General features: G+C 49.5%; 1 protein-coding gene across 25 annotated transcripts in view; it reads left to right on the top strand.

Annotated features, from left to right (window-relative positions):
* NFASC (neurofascin) overlaps positions 1–16,175 on the top strand; it is a 68,020-nt gene extending 51,845 nt beyond the window's left edge. For 12 of the 25 annotated variants that reach the window (XM_086861785.1, XM_086861788.1, XM_086861775.1 and 9 more), the window contains 3 exons: positions 8,451–8,582; positions 9,927–9,996; positions 15,803–16,175. In XM_086861785.1, coding sequence (XP_086717911.1) covers positions 8,451–8,582; positions 9,927–9,996; positions 15,803–16,034 — 434 coding nt within the window. In that variant the 3' untranslated portion in view covers positions 16,035–16,175. Of the gene's footprint in view, positions 1–1,895; positions 2,013–3,316; positions 3,473–8,450; positions 8,583–9,926; positions 9,997–15,802 lie in introns of all 25 variants that reach the window. The other 13 variants (XM_086861780.1, XM_086861779.1, XM_023942090.2 and 10 more) reach the window with 4 other exon arrangements.
* Positions 16,176–17,148: the final 973 nt, after the last annotated feature.

The raw sequence follows: 17,148 nt of genomic DNA on the forward strand, positions 1-17,148 counted from the left end.
GATGAGGTTTGGGAAGAGATGGAAAGCCGTACAAATTCCCCTCAAAGTGTTCTCTGGTGTTTAGAGCTGTTAAAAACGGGCTCTGGTGCTCCTGCAGGAGATGTCAGCTCGGATTTAGCACCTCAGCTGTTAGCAAGGAGACCTGTCAGGATTTATCCGCTCCTCGCGTTTATCCTGCTGCTCCCTGCGCTGCCGGAGCCCCCGGGAATGCTGGGGAAGGGTGGGAGCTCCAGCACGATCCCTGTGCCGGGCGTTCCCCAGGTCAGGAGAAACTTCTTGTACCATCAAGAGATTCAAACTCGGCTCTGGCAGGGAAATCTTCCCTCCTGGATGTGTTTGAGGGATAAATCTGGAAGGATTTATCCGGGTTTGAAGCACCAGGATAACGTAATTTATGGCTTGTAAATAATTAGGTTTGTTCAAAATTAAATAGAGAAAAAAGGGAATGAAATCAGGATTAAAAACTTGGATAGGGTTTGGAGCAGCCTGGGATAGTGAAAAATGTGGATTTGGGTGGGGAATGAGATGAGTTTTTGGGTCCTTTCCTGCTCAAACCAGTCTGGGATGATTCCATGTCTGAGCTCAAAGCTATTTCTCTATATTTTTGCATAAAATCAATTAAAAATGCTTTAAAGCCACCAAAACTCTCTGCAGAGGGGATCTGCCCCTACCTGACATCCCAGGGCTGGTGACAAAGCAAGATCACCCCCACAGCAGTCATTAATCCATGGGAAAACGCTGTTAATTAGAAATAGGGAATTAAGCGTGAGGCACAGAGCAGGGAAAGGGAACAAGGAGCCTCCGGTGTCCCCACCCAGCCCAGGTTGGGATTTAAGGGATTTCAGTGCACCCCACAGCGCCAGGTCCTTGCAGTGCCCTAAAAAACCCCAAAACTGGCTTTTTCCAAGGGATTGTGACGGTCAATCCCAGATTTTGTGGCATCAAAACATTGAAACTCCTCAAGGAAAAATGATAATAAAACCCCAAGGTGTCACTTCCCTGCTGTCCCTTAAAACCCCACTAAAGGGCGGGATTGGCTCCCACTTGTGTAGGAACGGGACTCATCCCAAGACACGTCGAGATCCCTTGACTTCAGCCTCACACACGAGTGACCCCATTGTCCCACCGGGGCCACAGTGAAGTGACAATTCCCCGCCACTCCCAGCACTGGATCCGTGCTCATCCATGCAGGAATTCCAGGATAAGGTTTCCCTGCTGGCCCAGATCCTCAGGGATGTGCCCCGGAAGAATTCCAGGATGAGCTGAGTGCCGTTGGATTGAAACACCGCCAAAATTCCCAAAATGTATTGGGAATCTTGGAAAGAATAGATCCAGCCTCAGGCTGAGACCAAAGTGTTCGCTCCAGGTTTTTGTAATGATTTTGCAAGGTGTTTGTGAGGATTTTGTGGGGTTTTTGTGAGGATTTTGTGAAGATTTTGTAAAGTTTTAGAAAGTTTTTTAAGGTTTCTGCAAGTTTTTTGTCAGGAATTTGTAAGGGTTTTGTGAGGCTTTTGTAAGGGTTTTTTTTTTAAGGTTTTTATGAAGTTTTTAGGTTGCTTCTGTGTGTTTATGAGGTTTTACAATGTTTTTGTAAGGTCTTTTTTAAGGACTTTGCAAGGATTTGTGAGGTTTTTGTAAGGATTTTGAGATATGTTTGTAAGGTGTTTTTAAGGTTTTGATGAGGTTTTCATGATAGTCATGTGCTTTTATGAGGTCTTATAAGGTTTTTTTAAGGAGTTTTTAATGTTTTGGTGGTTTTTTTGAGGTTTTCTAAGATTTTTGTGAAGTTTTTTAGTGTTTCTGCCTGGGATTTTTTTGAGATTTCCGCCAGCTTTGAGCTCTGAGCCGGGCCTAACCCCACTAAACACTAACTCGTGTTCTAACCTGTCCCCCAGCTGCCAATGGATCGTCCATATGGGACATCAGAGCCATGGCAAACAGTAACTGGGCAAACATCACCTGGAGCCACAATTTCTCGGCAGGAACTGACTTTGTGGTTAAGTATATCACCAGTAAGCATCAGATCGCGTGGGGACTCTACGGGGTGGCGCTGCCCTTAGAGATCCTGCCAGCTCCCGCCCTTTCCTTGGATTTAATTCCATGGTTCCAGCTGGAAAAACGGGAGGGGAAAACATGGTGGTTGTGGTTGATTGGAGGTGGTTCTCGAGGGGTTCCCTCTCCGTGCGCCGACGGACGTGGGGTTTGGCGACCTTTGGGAATGTTGAGCTGTGGGCGACGGAAAGAGGTAGAAAACAGAGAGGAAAATGAAATTGATGGGAATTGGAAGATGGGATTCCTGAACCTGGAGTTGGCAGAATCCTCTAAGGTCCCAAACCTCCTCCTCGGTGTTTCTTAGCGTTGTACTGCTCCGTCCTGGGCTGGAAGCAGAGCAGGGATCTCTGGGTTTGGTGCTGGTTTAGGGAGAGGTTGTTGTGTTCTTGGTTGGTTTGGGGTTTCTGGAGAGGCAATGCCGGCTGCTGCTCATCCCTGAGTTTATTTCCCAGCTCTCGCGTCCTCTGCTGTGCTGGTCTGGAATCCCAGAAATTGTAATTCCCCACAGGAAACCTCTCCTGGCCATTCCAGCTTCCCTCAGGAGATGACCTTGAATTGTCTTTGAAACGATTCCCTGCTCAAAGCCAGTGCCTGGTCTCCAAAATTCCCTTATTTCAGGATATATATGAGCTAGCCGGGCCCTAAATCCCAAATATCCCAGCTCCCAACCTACCCCTATTTTTTCCCAGTCACTGGGAAGCACAAGGAACAAGCCCAGGTGCTGAATCCATGCAGCAGCATCAATCCCTTGGGATTCCCTCTCCAGGATCTGCCTGACGGAGGAAATCTTGGAGATTTCAGCCCTTCCTGGACAGCCGTGGTTGTCCATCCCCTTTTTGGTGGCATTTGAAGGAACAAAACCTCAAAGCTACAATTCTCAGTGGGTAATGACCCCAGCACCTCCTTGTCCCCAGGGTAGCGACCCAAAACCAGCAGCTCCTTGGCTTGGTACCAATCCCAAACCCACAATCCTTGGGGTGGTACCGACCCAAGATCAACAGCTCCTTGGTTCAGGAGAAGATTCCAAACCAGCAGCTCCTTGATTCAGGAGAAGATCCCAAACCAGCAGCTCCTTGGCTCAGGAAATGACCCCAAACCAGCAGCTCCTTGGCTCAGAACCGACCCCAAACCAGCAGCTCCCTGCACTGGGAGCAGTGTCATTCCCGGCCAGCCCGCAGGGCCAGCCCCGCGCCGGGGCCGCGGTGTCCCCGGTGTCCCCGCAGGGTGTCCGGGCAGGGTTTGATGTGCGGTTTCTGTTCCCCAGGTAACAAGACAGAGAGATCAATCCCCGTTAAGGCTCAGGGCCCGTCCTCGGTGCAGCTGGCGGATCTGACGCCGGGGATGATGTACAAGCTGTGGGTGTTCCCCATATGGTCCCACCCCAGCGAGCACTCGTACATTACCTTTACCACCAGCTCAGGTGAGACAGGCGTCGGCCGCGTGTCCCCAGAGTGTCCCTGGCGTGTCCCCAGAGTGTCCCCAGCATGGCCCCGGCATGGCCCAACCATCTCCACAGTGCTTTGGCCATGGCTGCATGGAAACCCCTCATCCCACCGCCCTCCACTCCCGGCGTTTCCCAACCCAGGCGTTTCACGGAGGAGGAGAAACCCAGGAAGGGATGGGGATCCCTTTGGATGGGGATCCCTGGTGATGACGATCCCTGGTGATGGGGATCCCTCGGGATGGGGATCCCTTGGAATGAAGGAAAGGGAGGAGAATGCGTTCATGTTGTCACAGCCTCTGCTTGCAGCCCCTCGGTGCGCGTTGGGACTCCGGGGGACAATGAGATATCACTGGCGGGATGCAGGATTGGGAGTGGGAATGTGGTGTTGGCACAAGTGTATCCTTAGGGATTTCCGTACTCCTGGGACGTTTCCTCTGGCATTTTGTGTGGATTTTTCCAGGCTTTGTATCCGTGTAGTTTCCACATCTTCCTCGTTGTGGATTCCCCCATTTCCCATCCGTCTCCAGACGCTCCCTCCTTTTCCCACAGGAGCTTTATACATTTATAAAACTCCGCCGTTCCCTCCCAATGATTCCCAGTAAATCCAAACAGCCCTAAATCCCTTCCTATCCACCCGGGGCTTTTCCATAGGGATCTGTGCACAGCTCCTGTCAATTCCACTCTGCCGGAATTCCACGGAGCAGGAAATACTGGAGTAGCCTCCCTGACCACGTCGTGGGCAGAGGTGGGGATTTCCAAGGAATTAGAATGGTTTTGCTCAGCTCCAGCTGTGGGATGGGAAGATCTAGCAGTTTCCAGGCTCTGCCGGGAATGGGAAAAGGAAAATGGGAATCCCAGGGAGAGGCAGCTGTGGGAATTGGGGAGCAGAGCTCCCCACACCCCCGTGCGCATCCGAAATTGTCAGAAAATCTGGAATATCACCAGGTAATTCCATGGCAGGGATAGATGGCGGCTGTTCCATGGAATCAACACTGGAAAAGCCTCTGCCATCATCAAGTCCCAGTGTTCCCTGGCACTGCCAAGGCCACCGTGACCCCAGGTGCCACACCCAGGTGGTTCTGGAGTGTCCAACCCCGCTCACTGACAAACCCCCAGCTAGGGCTGCCCTCGGCTCCGTCCCCAAACTGCTCCGGGGTTGAGTGAATCCATGGCACAGCAGCCCCTGGAATATTCTGATCCCGTTGGAGGTGATTTTGGACCCAGACCCCTCCCAGCACAGCTCCAGTGTTGGGTTAAATCCCCAGTTCTGTTTGTTTCTGGATCTTTCCCTGAGGCCGAAATCTCCGTCAGCTCCCACCCCACCATGGGAGTTATCCCTATGGATAACGATTTTACCCCTCTGAATAACCATTTTATCCCTCTGGAAAACCATTCCCAACCTGGACCCGCCTCTTTTCCTTCGTCCCCTTCTTTCCCCCCACTTTGGGATTCGTGGGGTGATGGAGGGGACAGCAAGGAGCCGGGAATCATTAAAAAAAACCAACAAACCAAGGAAAAAAAGCACAATATCCTTGGCTGATCCCTGCTGGGAAGACTCTGCATATATTTTCCATAATTGAGAGGTTCCTACTGATATTTTCATGGAGAATAAGGCATGGAGCCACCTTTATCCCCGGGATTGAGGCTGGTGCTGACCTGAGCCCTGTGGGATGCATGGAGCTGTCGCCTTCCCTGCAGGAATAAATGCTCCACATCCATTTCTCTCCTGGCTGGATGCTGCTGACACAAGTGCCGGGCCCCCGCTGACAATCCTATGGCATCGGGAATGCTTTGGATAAAAAGGAACCGAGCCGTTTTGGGGGTTTTGGGGTTGTTGGTTTTTTTTATGTATCTTGTAAATCGTTATTCTAAAGGTTTCTTCAGGCTGGGGGCAGATAAATAAGAAATATTCCCCTGCAGGAGGCCGAGTTCTGATTTCGCTCCTGATTAACTGGCAGCTCATTAAGCTGACAAAATTCCTCCCAGGAGCAAAGGGCACTTGGAAATGACAAAAATAGCAGAGTAGAAGGAGGGCTGCTATATTTTAAATAAATAAATGGGTTTCTCAACTTGTCCAAACACTGGGAAGAGTGTCCAGGAAAAGGAATGGAGATGGGGAAGGGGCTGGAGAATCCTGATGGAACTGGGAAGGGTTTGGAGAATCCTGAGGGAGCTGGGAAGGCTCAGCCTGGAGAAAAGGAGGCTCAGGGGGAATTCCTGGCTCTGCACAAGTCCCTGCCAGGAGGGGACAGCCAGGGGGGATTTGGGATGTTATCGCAGGGAACAGGGACAGGAGGAGAGGGAACGGCCTCAGGCTGGGCCAGGGGAGGCTCAGCTCGGACAGCAGCAGGAATTCCCTCATGGAAAGGGCGGCCAGGCCTTGGAAGTGGCCAGGGAGGTTTGGAGTCCCCGTCCCTGGAGGTGGCAGCTGGAGGTGGCACTCAGGGCTCAGGGTGGGCATCGGGCACAGCTCGGACTCGCTGATCCCAGACGGATTTTCCAGCCTCAGCCATCCTGGGGTTCCAGGAATAGGATCACACAAGGCTGGAGCTCAAAGGGATTTTTCACACTTTTTGCAATCCAAGACAAAATCTTGGTGGAGCTGAGCTCTGCTCCTGCCATGCCAGCGATGACTCTTAAGTAATGAATTTTCTGCCATGAAATTATCATTAATTATTTTTTAAAAAGGCTCTGCAGCTGCAATTCCAATCAAGACCTGTCAGATCCCGCAGCTGCTTTCCCGTTTTCCCTTGAGGTTGGTCTCACCTTAAAGCAAATCACAAAATCCCCTGGCACAGCCGAGAGCTTCAAAGTTTCCTTCCTGACACTCACTCCTTTACTCCAAATCCACCTTTGCAGGGACTTTGATTTGGTCCTCGAGTGTTGCTTTTTTGGGAAGGGTGGATTTATCCCCCCTCTTTTGGGAAGGATGGGAATTTTCCCATGGGAATTTTCCCCTTACCCACAGGCAGTGCCCCCATCCTCCTGTGAGATCTCCTGGGGACTCGGTGTTTAAAATCCTCCCTCCTTTCCAAACCCAGCTCCAACCCCCATCCCGCCTCTCAGGCTTCTCTGGAATTTCATATTTTGAAATATTTCAAATCCTCGTTTCTCCCTGGAAAAATCCCATCCCATCGCTGTTCATGGAATTTCTCCATCTCCAGGCTTCCCTTCCCCTTCCCTTCCTGAGCACTGGGATAATTGAATCCATTCCTCCGTCATCATCTCATTCTCTCCATCTAAAAGCGCATCCTCGAGAACTCTGGAGCTCAGCCTGGGATAAAGGAAATGTGGGATTTGGCAGCGTTGGAGCCAAAGGAAGCATCAGGAAGCTCCTTCCCCTCTCTTTGCTGCCCCAAAATCCACAAAACATTCCAGGTCCAGCATCGCTTCTTGACCAAAGATTCTCCTCTGTGCCGTTCTCCTTTGGAATCCAGATTTCCTTGTCACGGCTGGTCTGCAATTCCCTGGATTTCATCCTGAGGAAAGCCCTTCTCTTGGCCTCAATTCCAATGGAATAAGCATAGTTTGATCCCTGAAATTTTGGGGGTTAGGAATTTTTGCCAATCCAACCCTTTTTTTTTCCATTTGCTCCCTCTCTTCCAAGATCCTTTCTCCCCAAGCACATTGAGGGAGGGCTGTTCCCTGCCTTCTTCATCCATCTTTTTTTCCCACCAGATTTTCAGGATGCTCCCGGCTCTCTCCTGCCCATCTCCAGTCCCAATCTCATCCCAATCACCCTTGTTCTCCCACATTCCCACCGGGAATGCCTCAGTTTTCCCTCAGCTTGGATAAATCCAGCCTCCCCCACTGTGCTGAAGGTTATTTTCTCCTCTGCCTCGCTGAATTCCAAGGAAAGGCTGGAAAAGGCAGCCTTGGAGCTATTTTTAGGCCATGGATTTGTCTGTCTGACCGTGTGAACCGGGAGTCAGGGAAGGCATTGGAAGCAGGAATTTACTCCAGGAGAAAACACTTGGAGCTATCAGAGCTCTCTACACTCCAGTTCATCCCAGCTCGTCCCAGTTCATCCCAGTTCAAGGCTGCCAATGAACCCTCAGGCCTCGGCCATTCCCTGATCCACTGCTGCTGCCCAAAATCCCTGGACACCAGGGTTGGACCCATGTCATTCCTGTTGTCATTCCCTGTGTCATTCCAAGATGTTCCCACTCCTTCCCAGGTCCTGGGGGGCTTCCACTAGCCCTGAGACCCTTGGTGGCCACCAAAGGCAGCAGGATCTGGGTGGTGGTGGAAGAAGAACCACCACTGTCACCTCTGCAGGGACACCAGTTCATCTGTGAGGGCTTCCAGTGAGCCCTCAGAACTCAGCAATTCCTTGCTCCCAAAATCCCTGGACAGCAGGACTTGGGAATGTTTCTCTTGGATCTCCCCACACCCAGAGCAGCTTTCGGATGCAGAAAATTCCATCAAATTCCTTCCCCAGCTTCCCATGCCTTTATTTGCAATTCCCTTTTCCCACATTTTCCTTTCTGTCGGGCCCCTTCGCTGTTTGTTCCTGATAAAACTGATTTTGTTTTCCACCATAAAAGGAAAAACCACAAAAATACAAACAAAAAAAACCAAACCAAAACAACAAAAAAACCAACAATAAAAACAAGAAGAAACCATCAAAACCCCACCAAAAAAACACCAAGAAACACCCAAAAAACACCAAAAAATTACAAAAAAAAAAAAAAAAACATGGAAAAAAAACACCAAAAACCACTAAAAACACCAAGAAAACACCAAAAAACTCCACAAAAAAATCCAAAGAAACACCAAGAAAATGCCAAAAACCCCCAAAAAACCCACAAATCCCCGAGCTACAACCTCAACCACACACCCAGACGCACCCAAACGAAAGAAAATTCCCAAACCAGCTTCCTGAATTCCTCTTCCTCCATTCCCTCCGCGGTTTGCTCTGTTCTTCAGGAATATTTTCCCCGTTTTTCCACAGCCTACACCAAGAACCAGGTGGACATCGCCACGCAGGGCTGGTTCATCGGCCTCATGTGCGCCATTGCCCTCCTCGTGCTCATCCTGCTCATCGTCTGCTTCATCAAGAGGAGCCGTGGCGGGAAGTATCCAGGTGAGAACGGGAATGGGCATTCCCAAAATTTCCATAGGGATTCTCAGGGGTCATCCAGTGGTGGGGAATGACCCGGTGAGAGGTGGGAATGGGCGTTCCCAAAATTTAAGCTGGATTCTTGGGGTTAACGCGGTGGTGGGGGAATATCCAGGTGAGAGCGGGAATGGGCGTTCCCAAGGGTTGAACAGGTTCAGGATCCTCAGGGATCATCCAGTCCTGGGAAATATCCAGGTGAGAGGTGGGAATGGCAATTCCCAAAAGTTAAACAGGTCCAGGACAATCCAGTGATGGGAAATATTGAGGTGAGAGCTGGGAATGGGAAATCCTGGGGGTTAAACTATTAAGGGATATTCCAGTGGTGGGGGAATATCCAGGGAAAAGCAAGGAATGGGCAGTCCCAGGATTCTGGGGGTTAATCCAGGTGTCGGAGAATTGGGATTGTGATGGGTTTATCCCCCTGTAGTGGGAATTTAGAGTATATATCTATATATATATATATATATATATTTAGGCTATATCATTTTTCTATTTATGAATTTATAAATTGATTCTTACCTAAATCTAAATTCATACTTTCACACAGTTCTATATATAAATTCTAGATATAAATTTACGAGAAGCCTCATTTATTATTTGTTATTATTTCCACATTTCTTTACTAATAAAATGCATTAATATTTCATTTATACCATTATTATTGATTTCTCATTTGCAATCTGTTTATCATTTATCATTTCAAGAAATAATTGAAAATCATTTATTCAAATTAAGAAAAGTCTACAATTAAGATATCCCCTCACTGTGTCACCACAGCAGAGTCCTTTGCAAACCCTTTGCAAATCCTTTGTAAACCCTTTGTAAAGCTCTTTTTAAACCCTTTTTCAGCCCTTATAAACCCTTTGTAAACACTTCACGAACCCTTTTCAAACCCTTTCACTTTACAAACCCTTTCTAAACTCTTTGTAACCCCATTGCAACCTCTTTGCAACCCCTTTGTAACCCCATTGAAAACCCCTTTGCCAACCCTTTGTAAACCCTTTGCAAACCCTCTGTAACCCCTTTGTAACCCCTTTGTAACCTTTTTGCAAACCCTTCTCAAACCCTTCACAATCCCTCTGTAAACCCTTTTTAAACCCCTCACAAACCTTTTTCAAACCCTTTTTCCTTTTACAAACCCTTTACAAACCCTTTGTAAGCCCTTTGTAACCCCTCCCCAGTGCAGTTTTTACCTGTCCGAGCTCCTCCCCCTTAGGGACACCCCAGGACCCTTCCCCAGCCCCTCCCCATTTCCAAACCCTTCGATCCTTACTGGTTTAACTGGGAGGGGGCTCTGCTCCTTCACAGTGCGGGACAACAAGGACGAGCACCTCAATCCCGAGGACAAGAACGTGGAGGACGGATCCTTCGACTACAGGTAGGATCCCATGGAATGTCCGACCCCTCCCCCACCATCACAGCCCCCCTCCCCCCACCCCGTGGTGCCACAAACCACCCCCCACCCCGGAACGATCCCTGTCCCCCCTTTTCCTCCTCCTGCCGCCTTCCCGCTGTGAGTAATTCCCGAAGGAAACGGCTCCTAAAACGCTGCCGGAGTCGCCAGGTTGTGGGGTTCCACCACCTCCTTTTCCCGGGATTCTGGAATCAGCAACCTTGGACAGCTCCCAGCAGGAGTAATCCAACCTTAATGGAACTTCTGACACATAAAATCCCAAGAAACACCCCAAAAGCACAAACTCCATAGCAGCCCGAGGGTATTTCTGGAGTATCCTAAAGGAGAAATGCCCAAAATTCTGTTGGGATGGGATTTGTGGATCAGCTCACCGGAACAGCTCCCACCAGGAGCAGAGTGACCTTAATGGAGCTCCTAACACATAAAATCCCCAAAATCACCCCCAAACCCCAAACTTTGTAGCAGCCTGAGGGTATTTCTGAAGCATCCTAAAGAGGATCCCCTTAGCCATGGGAGAAATGACCAAAATTCTGTTGGGATCAGCCCTGGAAGCAGGAAAGGGGAGTGATTTGGGGTCGTCCTGTGCTCCAGCCCCGCACAATCCCACCAAAACCCCCATGAGGGCTCCAGCAGGGATTCAGCTGGAACCTCTCCGACTTCCCCAGCTCCATCCCTCTCTTTGCACGCAAATGTCACCCTTAAAGAGCAGCGGAGCTTTTTTCCCTCCAGGAAAAACTCCTGGGATGTGTCAGAAAGGGACAGGAGCTTCCCAAGCATTCCCAGCTCTCCGTGATTCCCCAGGAGCAAGAGCAGGTCCCACTCTCAGGACTCACCTGGCAGCCGAGGGGATTTGGGATATTTTAATTTGATTTCCTTAAGGAATTAAAATTCCCTTTCCCACCTGAGCTGAGGTCAAAACCTGGTGGGTTTTTCCTCCTGATTTAAACCAGAGATTCATTGAACCCCGTGTCATTCCCAGCATGGGAAGAATTGATTTGGGATTCAGGAAGGGATGGAATAAGAAGGGATTCTGCCAGAGGATTTAGGGGAAACAACATGAATCAGAAACAGAAATTGAACGGAACCAGGGATCTTATCTCATCATCTTATTTCATCAGAGGCACAGAAATTCCGTTTCAGACAGATATTTTTATTCCAGAGGATTCCACGAAGCTCCCCAGACTCCGAGAAAAACATGGAATACAAGCACATCCCAGCAGGATGTTGTAGGGAAAGGCTGGCACTCCTTAATGTCTCACACCCAGGGCCAGCACTTCCTCCCCTCCCCGCTGCTCAGTGCTTCCAGGGGTGGCCAAAAATTCCACCTGTGAATTTTTGGGATGCTCCCTTTGGATCCCACACTGGGACAGGGAGAACAGCAGAGGAGGAATGAGCCCAGCCTGGTCCTGCTGCAGGTTTTGGGGTCAGAGCCATCCCTTCCCAAGGAAGGATTTTATGGGATGCTCCTGGCATGGGAATGAGGCAGAACCAGGACACAGCCCAGCCCCGAATCATGATTCCAGTCAGGATAGCCTCGTGCTTCCCAAATTTATGGGATGGTTTGTGGGAAGCCTGAACCGCCCCCCTATTCCCACAGGGATTCCCACAGGGATTCCCACAGGGATTCCCCCAGGCCGAGCTCCTGGCAGCACTCCCGGATTTCCCATCTCTGCTTCTCCGGATCCCACCCAGGGGGCCCAGCCACCCCCTCCTGGCCCCATCCACCATTCCCGAAGAAAATCCATGGCCAGGCACCCCCTGCCTCCCTCCAGAGGGAATCCAAGCTCTGGGGATGGCTGGCAGAAATTCCCCGGCACCGTCCAAGGGGTGTTTTCTTCCAGGCAAGGGGAAGGATTGGGGTGAATCCTTCATCCTTATGCTCAGCTGGAGCTCTGACTTCCATGGACAGCCCTAAAATTTCCAGGGGAAAGGCAGGAGTCAGTGGGAGGACAATAAAACTCTGGGATGGAATCCATGGAGTTTTATGGACTAAATAAAAGGGGGGGAAATCCCCAATCTAATAAGGACAAACAAAAAAAAAAAGCCAACATCCCATGAACCCACAAACTTTGCCAGGGGGTGCTGGCAATCCTGAGGAACACCAGGATTCCTGGGAGAATTCCAGGAGGTTTCCCTCTGGGAGGCAGGAGGGAAGGTGAAGCCGGAGGCTGGAGCTGTTGGCTGATCGAGCTCGGGGCTGATTGTGGGGCCGGGCTCCGGGAGCGGTGGCATTTAGGATTTCAGGGAAGGGCAGGAATTGAGCCCATCCCGGCTCCCGTCCCCTCCTCCCCATGGCATGGCTGCTGTGCCCTCATCACCCTCACGTCCCCGGTGCCCCGTGCATGACACTCTCCGAGCTCCTCATCCTGAGATCCCGCCACATCTCTCCGCTCCGATCCCGGGATAATGGCATTCCCAAGCAGGGAATCTCCTTCCCAAGCCAGGACCATTATCCATGGACAACGTTCCGTGCCAGTGCCGGTGCCTCATTATACCAAATGTTCCGTGCTGCCCGCGGAGAGGCGGCTGGAAACTCCGGATGCCGGGAAAGGGAAGCCGAGGGGATTTAGGGTCCAGATTCCCGGGATATCCAGGATAAGGGCACAGGTGACACAGAGCAGGCAGTGCCACTTGCCAGGAGGGGACATCTCAGCAGGCAGCGAGAGGGGAGGACACACAACTGTCCCGGGAGCCTCGTGAGGGAGGAAAGCTCTGGAAAACTCTGGGAAGGTGCAGGTTTTTCCACAGGGAGGGAATCCAAGGAATCCCAGCAGGACGCTGGGGTGAACCCAGCCACCCTTGTCCTGCTGCGGGTCCCCAGACCCACCACTGTCCCCCGGACATCACCTCCAGCCCTTCTTGGATGACTTTTCCATGCTGGGATGGCTTCCTGGGGGAACCCAAGGAGGCTGATCCCACCTGGAATGGCTCTCCCGGCTCATTTGGTATAACGAGGCGATGATTCCCATTTTTTTTTATTTTTTTGGTCGTAGCACTGCCCCTGTGAATGCAGAACCTCCTCATTTCTCTCTCTGATCAGGCTCTTTCTGCTTCTCTCTGTTTTATTCCCATTCCTTCTCCTCCTTTTCACCTGGTCTATCCACATGGACCGTGAAGGTCTCTTGAAAGGTAGGACCTCGTGCCGCCAGAAGTCCGGCACACTCTGCTTTTTGGGAATTTTATTTTCCTTCCTTCCTTCCTCCCGTTGATTTCTTCACGGCCAAAACTTCCCCATCCCCTTTCCCACGTCCCTGCCTAACACATTAAACAAGATCCCTCTAATTCCCGCTGCCGTCACGGCTTCCGGAGAGTCAGATCCTTCTTGGAATTGCTCCGTGGGCTGGGTGTGCCCCCCAAATCCAGCCAGGCCCCCCCCAGCTCCAGCTGCTGCTCCCTCCTGGTGGAGCAGGACTGAACTTGGGAATGCATGTGGGTTTTTTCAAGGCAAAAAAATGTGGATTTTCCAGGGAAAACTGGGATTTTTTTTCAAGGAAAAACTAGTTTTCCAAGAAAAAGTGCATCCCAGGGAATGGGGACAAGGGACATGAGCCAAAACCGCTGGATCCTGACCAATCTGCTCACTCTTAGTCCTGAAATCCTCCCTCTGGCTCCAGCCTAGCCCTCTTCCCGATGATTTATGGGATTCAGGAGAGCATTCTCCATGTGATTCCCATCTGGGCACTCCGGTTCCCTAATTCCCGGCTCAGCCACGCTCCCAGAAATCCATTTTAACAGGGTTAGATCCCATCAGGAGCTGCTCCCTCCTAACGCACTAACGGGATAAACGGCCCTGGAGAGAGGTAAAACCAGTGGGAATTCTCCAGGAATGCATTCCTGGCGGGAATTCCGTGCTGCGAACCCATTCATTAAAGATGATCCGGCTCCAGATTTGGCTCGAGCTGCCTCCCAAAGTTTGGGAAGGGGCGTTGGGAATTGATGATCTGCGTTTTGCCGCTCTCTACTCAGCGTTTTTGGGCCTTTCTAACCAGTCCTGCTTCCACACTGAATTATTCCTCCTTTTTCCCAAAAAAAAAACCAACAAAGCTGCTTCCAGAGCTAACAAATTAATTTTTTGGTTGTGATGCCAAGTTAACAGAAAGTCTCAAATATTGGGGGTGTGTTGTCGAATTTCCAAAGCGCTGATCCAAGGAAACCCGCAGTGGGATCCCGAATTCCTCTCCCATTTCAGGGAGTGGATGAATCCCATGGAATGAGGGGGAAATGATCCCATGGAATGAGGGAAAATTAATGCCTTGCCCTGCTCAAGATCCCAAGGAAAGTGAAAAAAAAAAAAATAAAAAATTCAAAGTTTTCACCAATTTTAAGGGAAATAAAGGAATGGAGTGGAGCCTGGCAAATCCCAAGCTAAAAAAAAAACAACTGGAAAAAGACAGGAATGGAGGTGGGAGGACAAATATTTCAGGGATATCTCCAGGAATATGACAGAATTTGCATGAATTATGGAATAGTTGATATAAAAATTAATTTTTATATCAATTTAGAGCGATCCACTCTCATCCTTCCCAAAATAGTTCAATTTATGGGATACCTATCCCTGCCCTTCAAGGAAAAACAGCTTTTCCCTGATTTTGGTTAAAAAGAAAACTTTAAATGTATTTTTTTTCCCCTTTTGGGTTGAACTCTTTGTTTTTTAGTGACTTTTAGTGAAAAGGAGAAAAACCCAAACTGAACAAGGAAAAAAGCCCAGAAATAAATTGGGAAAGGTAAATTCCAAGAGTTTTGGAAGCTGCACAAAACTTGGCATCCTAAAAGTGTCCCCTCGCAATGCTCCCCATTGCATGTGTTTTTTTCAAGGAAAACTGTGGTTTCTAAGAAAAAACTGCATTTTTCCAAGGAAAAACTGCATTTTTTTCGAGGAAAAATGCTGTTTTCCAAGAAAAAAAATGTGGTTTTTCAAGGAGAACTGTGTTTTTTTAATGAAAAAACACATTTTTTCAAGGGAAAAAAATGTTTTCCGAGAAAAAAATGTGGTTTTTTTAAAGGAAAAACTGTTTTCTCAAGGAAATCTGTGAACAAACCACTAAACCAGGTTATCAAGGGGGGCTAAAACACTGAGAGAGAAAGAATCCAAACAATTCCAAAGGAAAATTATTCCTGATGTTCATCCAGCTGGATTGATCCAAGTTTTGGGTGGAATATTGAGGTTAAGAAATCGAGGGCAAGAAGTTGAGGTTAAAAAATCGAGATCAAGAAATGAAGATTTAGAAACCAAGAGCAAGAAACTGAGATGAGTGAATGGAGGTTAAAAAATTGAGATTTAGAAATTGAGAGCAAGAAATGAAAGTTAAGAAAATGAGGGAGAGAAACTGAGAGTAAAAAACTGAGTGAAAAAATGAGATTAAGAAATTGAGGTTTATAAAATGGGAGTTACAGATTGTGATCGAGGAATTGAGGTAAAGGAATTGAGATGAGGAAATCAGGGTTTAATAAATTTGAGATGAGGAAACCGAGGTTAAGAAATGTATTTAATAAGTAAATAATATATTAATTAATTAATCATGAATTGAGCTGAAAAATGAGCTGAGAAATGAGCTGAAAAATGTTAAAATTGGGTGTTCAGAGATCCCCAACCACCTTCACCTCACACCCTCCCCACAACCCTCCACCCACACCCGGACTAGCCCCCAATATTTAAGGCTCTACCGAGCCGTATTCCCGCTGCGGATCGATTTAGGATCTCCATCCCCTGGGGGAAGGTTTTATCCCCATTTCTCAACCCTTGCCGTGTCTGTCTGTCTTCTGCTGCCAGCGATGAAGACAACAAACCTCTTCCCAACAGCCAGACCTCGCTGGACGGGACGATAAAGCAGCAGGAGAGCGACGACAGCTTGGTGGACTACGGAGAAGGGGGCGAGGGCCAGTTCAACGAGGACGGCTCCTTCATCGGCCAGTACACGGTCAAGAAGGACAAAGAGGAGACCGAGGGCAACGAGAGCTCCGAGGCCACGTCCCCCGTCAATGCCATTTATTCCTTGGCATAGCAAAAACGCCGGGAAAAACACCCACAGCCCAAGGGGTTCGGAGCGGCCGGGGGTTCTGCCGGCAGCCGCCGCCACCGCTGCCTCCGACAGGAAAGGGAATCAAGCGTGGACTAAAAAAAAAAAAAAAAAAAAAGAAACAAACAAGCAAAAAATAGAGGGAAAAAAAAAAGATTAAAAATAGCAAAAAAATGCCATAAAAAAAAAAAGTAAAAAAAAAAAAAAAAAGTAAAAAATTCCAAGCAACCAGGCAGCCCAGGCGGCCGCCGATGCCATTTATCCTTAGCAAACGAGCCAACGGCAAAGGACGCGCGGGGCGGGAGCTGGAGTGGGAATCGGGGCTGAGCCAGAGCGGCTGGAGCGGGGAAGCTGCTCTTCAGTTTGGAGCTGCTTCCCAGTTTGGGATTGGTCCCCCGTTTTAGGGTTGCTCCCCCGTTTTGGGGTTGCTCCTCATTTTGGGGTTGCTCCCCAGTTTGGGATTGCTGCCCTGATTTGGGGCTGCTCCCCAGTTTTGGGGTTGCTCCCCAGTTTGGGGCTGCCTCAGGGCCAGTCCGGAGGGGCCCCATGTAGGGCTCGGCTCCCTGAGGCTTTTTTTGTTCTTTTAGGAGGGAGCTCCAACTTTTTGGGTTTAATTTTTCCAGGAAGGTTCTGGATCAGAGGGGAGGGGGGAAAGAAATCAAAGAATTTTGGGAAGGGAAAAGGGGTGAGAGGGGCCTGGGCAGACCAAAGGCATGGAAGGAGGAGAGGGGTGGATTTTGGGATGAAAACACCGCATTATTGAGCTGTCCATCCTCACGGCAGCACCTTGCCCATAACCTCTCCTAAAAAAAACCCTCCCTCCTGAAAAAAACCTATGCAGGGAAGAGCAGGTCCCCACCACCTCCCTGAGCACCGGGATTTGTCCTTACTGAGGCTGGGAAAACCCACAGGGAGCTCATCCCCCATTCCCACTGAGCTCCAGAGCATCCCGGGAGGAGAAGAGGTTGTGGAGGAACTTTTGGGATTTGTGGAAGGACGGGCAGGAGCCTCTCCCCCGCCAAGCCCGGGGAAACAGCACTGCAGAAAAACCTTTTTGGGTTGAAATTCGCTTTGTAGGGATTTTGTGGGGAGCCGCCCC

This window comes from Cyanistes caeruleus, chromosome 24, assembly GCF_971803275.1.
Source record: "Cyanistes caeruleus chromosome 24, bCyaCae1.hap1.1, whole genome shotgun sequence".
Lineage (NCBI taxonomy): Eukaryota > Metazoa > Chordata > Aves > Passeriformes > Paridae > Cyanistes > Cyanistes caeruleus.